Source organism: Teleopsis dalmanni, chromosome 2, assembly GCF_002237135.1.
Source record: "Teleopsis dalmanni isolate 2A chromosome 2, ASM223713v2, whole genome shotgun sequence".
Taxonomy (NCBI): domain Eukaryota; kingdom Metazoa; phylum Arthropoda; class Insecta; order Diptera; family Diopsidae; genus Teleopsis; species Teleopsis dalmanni.
In genome coordinates this window covers 24,020,982-24,027,105 of record NC_051847.1, presented here as the reverse complement: position 1 = coordinate 24,027,105, position 6,124 = coordinate 24,020,982, and the positions used below count along the sequence as shown (strand labels likewise).

Here is a 6,124-nt window from a genome sequence, read left to right as displayed (position 1 = left end):
GCCACTATTTTATTACCGCCCAAAAACACGGTGGGTGCCATATTAAGAACACACAGTGTCTAATGCTTCCCGAGCTTCCTGTTTTATTAGTATTTTTATTTGATTGGTTTATATTTCAAACCCCCGAATTGCGGATAAGGAAAAGTCGATCAGGGCAGAGATTCATTTTACCCAAAATGAAAATGAAGCAAAATGAATTTTACGACGACCTCCGTTTACAGACACACTGACCTAGTGTCAGTCAACTCATCGGCACAGATCAAACAAGAATGTAATCAATATGAAAAACAAGAAGGGTGTAATGTGGGATCACGCACCATGGTCTTGATATGACTTAGGTATATGAATATGCATGACCCCTTTCATTAAGAACACGAATCCATAACCAAGTTTATATAAAAGAAACAAATTATATATATCAATGAAGACAAAAAATTATTAAATAAATTTAAAAACGTTATTTATTTTTTACAAAATCAATTAACAAAGAAAACTGCTATAGGCCCGTTTTTGAATAACGTAAACTATTAAAAATATATACTCAATATAGAATTAGCGTTGCAATTATTTAGAAGGGTATACTAAATCCAAACTTATTAGATTAGGATCCAGATCATAAATTCCAACCAAACCGATGAACCAAAAACATCAGTTATTATATTCTTCCTTGTACCTTGTACAAATAATTGTAACACCTAGAATAAGAATTCATCCAAATCCAAATAAAAATAAGAATAAGTACTTTTTCAAAAAACTTTCTATAAAATTATTATCAAAATTATAGGAAACATAAGAGATGAATGTATCACAAATCTGTTAATTAATTTAAAAACCAATTGTGAATATATGCCTTTTGAGGAATCAAGCACTGAATACTTTCCGTAAGTCTGAAATAAGGATTAATTTAAGCGACTTGTGTTTAAATCGTTATTTATAAAACAAATATTTAACAATCGAGTGCATATTTCATGTAAAGAAATAATAACAAATAAACTAATTAAATTATTCAATGAGAATTTGAGGTAATAAAATTTCTCCTAACATTAGTTTTTATAGACGTTATCGGACGTTGTTACAACCTCATGTACATTCATTGTTATTTCACATGCCAGAATCAAATAGATCGATTAATTCACAAAACATTAAAATTAATATTCACACTTTATTATATTATTATATGAAAAATTTTAATATAAATTGCGGAACAAAGATTTTAAACTTAGTACGAAATAAATAAGCCATGAAGAGGACTATTGTTTTCGTATTGTGGAGTTTACTCTTTTGTGAAACATCCCTTGGAAAGGTACATTTTATTGTGACTTCACCAATAATTTTGTGGAAACTTTAAATACAGGTATAATTTATATTTTCTAGGTTCAATGGACTTATGAACCGCTCAGTGTTTATTTTCATACATCCAATCCCAATGTGTTTGACTCGAAATTAAGTATATATCGCATATCTCGTGGTAAATATGGATTAAACGGTTTTATAGATATTAAACAGGACATGTCAAATAATTATATAATAGAAGTGAATGTGTTGAAAAGTGTTTCAGGAAATGATAGATATATCCCAACTGCAATTAAAATGCCACCCAATAATCTGGAGTACTATATGAATAATGTTTATAAACTGTATTTGATGGAAGGGCTTAGTAAATGTGCGCCGAATTCGCCACAGTTTAAAACAGAGTTTAAGGCTCCATTGACAAAACGACGATTCGAACTAAATAAATGCGGCGCAAACACAACTAATTGGCCATATTTGAACTCTGGATTTTATAAATTGCAAATACTTTTTTTAAGACCCAACAATATAACTATTGAGGTTGTTGCAAAAGTTACCACTACGGGAAATCTTTAAAGCACGGATACCCCAAGGAAGCACAATATACGCAATGAGTTAAAAACACAGAGAATATCTGGAATTTTATAAATATTTTATTAAATCAAATTAAAAATAATTTAATAATTATTTATTTTAAGAAATTTTTTAAATTGTAATTAAATTCTCAGAAATTAAACGGGTGAAGGTAATAAAAATATATTCAATATCACATTCAATATCTAATACTCATTACATATACTTAACCCTACTATTTGATAGGGTTTACAAAATAGTGAAACATTCAAAAAGTCGTTTTCGAATTAACAATTATATTCTTTGTTATAGACGTGATAAGGGCTAGTTCCTTCTCATAATGACAAGAGTTTCCTACTTTAGGCGAAGCAATTTTGTGAGTACATAATTTGAAGAAATCATATCTTACTCTTTAAATGGTGGTTTAAATATGCAAGGTATATATTAATTAGTAACAATTTAATTAGGTTCATACATTCTTTCACTTTCACATTCACCTTAAAAAGAATATGGATGAGCATAAAAATATTGAGTGTACACTGTACACATAGAGCCTCATTAGAATGCATTCCCCGAAGATACTGAGTTAATCTGACACGAATATAAACACGATTTATTGTACTTTTGAAGTATTCAATCAACAAAATTACGAGTATCACACAAATTAGTTCATTGTCTCTCGTTCTTCGTATGTTTCACTCAAATTTCTAGTAGCAAATGCTCTGAGAATAATTATGGAATATTAGTTCACATTTTAGACTTCTTCATTAAGAAACCTTGAACATGTAGCGTAGAGTGGAAATTCGAATGACAGTTGTACGATCTCGTCGACAATGAGCAGATCTAAATCACTGTGTCGATGGTAATTTATAGAAACAAGTTATATACTAGTACTGGTTCCTTTTAAATGATATTTATACAAACCTTAGTACTTAGTGATGCCAGTCAAACAAGGAGGTCATAGTCGATTGCCCCAAACAATTAAACATATATAAAAAACTGTCACTAAAAACATAAAACACTTTTTGATTTATTATTCATAAAAAAATAATAGTCACTATAAATATTTTAAACTAAATTCAAACTAGTAACCAATTTTATAATCTAATTTTTGATATTTCAAGAAAAATAAGTTTAAAATAATATTCATAAAATTATATATACGTCAAACAGCAGTTCTAAATTCTAAAAGATCTTCAACAATATGTGGCCCAAAATACTATTGCCAATTATTTTGGTTCTGTTGTTATACAGATTGTCACATTTACCTGTTGTATGTGACAAAACTTGCTATCTGAGCACTGAAAACATAATTCTCACCGATATGATTAAGGGGGCCATAATTAATTTAGTTATGACGATACCATTTATATGTACAGTACTTATTGCAGGAAGGAGAAATTTTAAGAACTATCACCAATCCAACACTGAGGACGTGCAGGTAAAAATAGACATGTTAAATTTCTTACAAATTTATTAATCCACTTAATATAGCAATCAACTATAAATTTTGGGACACAACAAATCATTTCCTTAGTATGACTACAATATGACAGTACAACCAACTTTTGAAGAATTTATGGATCAGATAGTTGCATATATAAAAAAATCCAAGGTAACACCAATAGCGTGAAAATAGAATAAGTTCTTGATTTTTTAATTAAACTTATTTTAACTTCAAAATCAGAAATTATATATAATCCTTTTTATTAGAAGTTTTTTATTTTCCTTTTTTTTTGCGATTTATAGCGAACCTTAATAAAGCAATCCAATTCACATTCAGGCACCAAAGCTGTTGAATCCATAATAAAAACGAAAATTTGGAAACGATTAGAGTATTTTATTAAATATAAAAAATAACTAACTAATATTTATAATGTAAAATTTTAGATTTTACACTATTTGGTTTTGGACTCAGAAAATCGGAAATACTAAACAATATGACCGTTTTTCATTTATACAGATGACCGTTTATCTTATACAGATCTTATTTCAATAAAATTAAAATTATAAATAAATTAAACGTGATTGATTTTTACCGCCATTCCTGTAAGATGTACATTGGAACGGAGCAGACCTGAATGATTTTGATATTTTTTATTATATTTTCATAAGCAAATATAAATATATGTTTGTACTACCTAAACATAACAAAGCAAACTCTACCTTCGGTACACTGAGAAATATATGGATATCGTGCCAAATATTTCATAAAACAAAACTCCTCATCTTCGAATCAATCTTAAAATCTGTTCGCTTCTATGGCTATGAAACATGGAAAGCTTCCAACCGCACTGAGTCAAAAATACAGACCTTCATAAACAAGTGCTTTCGCAGAATATTTGGCATAAGATGGCCTGAAAGAATAAGAAATGAAAACTTGTGTAGCCAGCAAGAAACACAGCAAGAAACCATTCCAGTTCAGATTGGTTGACGGATGATGGATTGACCATTCACTTCGAAGATCTCCGAACCATATTGCAAGAACAGCACTCAGATAGAACCTCTAAGGCTCTAGAAAACCTGGCGCACCAGCACAAACATGAATCACAACTATAGACAGAGAACTTAATAATTCAAATTATAACTGTCAGATAATTTTATTAGCACGCACTCTTAACACTTATTGAACAGCCAACCTGAAACCAATTAAAACGACATATACTTATAAAAATCGCATTCATGCTTGTGAATTGGAGATTTTACGTATGCAGAAATCCAAAATATGCTATAATACTTTTCCTCTCAACTGTGTGCACTAGAAAATATAGGGCAAAAACCACATCAACCTTACACCCGTGTTAGACTTGTATAGTCACATAATACTCTCTGTCATAATAGTATTTAACATTAATTCTTTTTAACCGCTAGTTTTATTTGGACCATACTAATCTAACCCCCACCCCCATTACTTTCTTATAGTCTCATAACATTCCATAACCTATCTTATACATATAATGCTATAAAATTATTTTTTTTAATAGTGGTTTATTTTTAGATCACACCAATCTTCAACCCCCATTTATATTCTATAGTCACTTTATAAATACCACCTCGAACAAAAAGGTTCAGGAATTCATATATTAAAAACCCAAGCTTATTCCGGATTATCGATTGTCCTCTTCAAAATATTCTAAATTGACTAAAACGTTTTTATGCCAGCTCTATATCCAATTCCCAAACCAATTCTTAGAATTGGATTTTTGTTTAACCAAGAAACCATGGTTTCTTAAGTAATTCAAACCGGAAGATATCATAGAGAGCCAAATCAAGTCAGTTGACTGTTCGGTAATATTCATACCAATCTTCTAGTCGAAAATTCGCGAGTAATGATAGCAGTGTGTAAAGGTATCGTTTTCCAATTGAAAAATAGTAAAAAATCGGAAAAACATACCGAATCCGACGTAATCTTGCCGAAATAGCATTCATAATTTTCAACCTTACTGACCTAGTTGCCCATTACAGACGTGAGTCTTTTTTATGCGCATCGAGTATCCTACGCCAGCCAGCTGGATCAGTTGCTTGCTGTCGCCAGTTGGTAGTACGGAACGCCCCTAAATCGTTGATGCGAATCTTCCACACGAAGATGCGAATATCAAGCTATGACACTTAAATTTACAGGGCAAAATTGATTGAAGATTCCATCAGGCTTTTTGTGTTGTGGTTATATATATATGAGTAATAAATTTAATTGAGAGTGTAAAATGATAAATCAATATTTGATTTCTTTCTAAACTAATTCCATGAATTTTTTAAATAATATTTCAACCATTCAATATTTCGGACATTCCGCGAAATTTTAGATCTAACACTTTTTTTAAGGGATACGTGGACCTGTATTTAGATATACTTGATTTCAATTGCTTAAGAAATTTTACTATCATTTAGGTTAAAAAAAGTATGATGCAATAATACAATAAAAAATACGCCTTTAGAAAATTAGATGTAGAAGCTATAATGTAAATGAATTACATATATTAAGTTGTCTTCTGCCATCTCACACATATAACCATTTTGGATGAAATATCTTATATCGATATTTTTTGACATTTTTTTTTGAACTTTTCTTCGCTAAGTTATAATACATCTTATAAATTTATACCATCACGATAATAGATCTGTTTTATAAATTAAAATCATTCCCTAATCAATCTGCTCAGCTTAATCAATGAAGCAAAACCATATAATCTCTTTGAAAAACGATGTAATAATAAAAAATAATTCTTTCTTTACACTGTTTTAGTCAAAGATGAATAAAAAA

The 6,124-nt window shown here is 29.8% G+C and overlaps 1 protein-coding gene and 1 long non-coding RNA gene across 2 annotated transcripts; both read left to right on the top strand.

Moving 5' to 3' along the window:
• Positions 1 to 1,243: 1,243 nt before the first annotated feature.
• Positions 1,244 to 1,923, top strand: LOC119685613. The gene is made up of 2 exons (XM_038099947.1): positions 1,244 to 1,303; positions 1,375 to 1,923. The coding sequence occupies exon 2, from the start codon at positions 1,510 to 1,512 to the stop codon at positions 1,864 to 1,866; it is 357 nt and encodes a 118-aa protein (XP_037955875.1). The 5' UTR covers positions 1,244 to 1,303; positions 1,375 to 1,509; the 3' UTR covers positions 1,867 to 1,923.
• A 1,078-nt stretch (positions 1,924 to 3,001) lies between these two features.
• On the top strand, positions 3,002 to 5,548 carry LOC119685918. Its single transcript, XR_005252839.1, has 4 exons — positions 3,002 to 3,304; positions 3,358 to 3,478; positions 3,613 to 3,698; positions 3,754 to 5,548. It is a non-coding gene; the product is annotated as an uncharacterized LOC119685918 (long non-coding RNA).
• Positions 5,549 to 6,124: the final 576 nt, after the last annotated feature.

Excerpts from the sequence above, each read along its gene's own strand:
- LOC119685613 (XM_038099947.1), top strand. The coding sequence starts at position 1,510 with ATGTCAAATAATTATATAATAGAAGTGAATGTGTTGAAAAGTGTTTCA.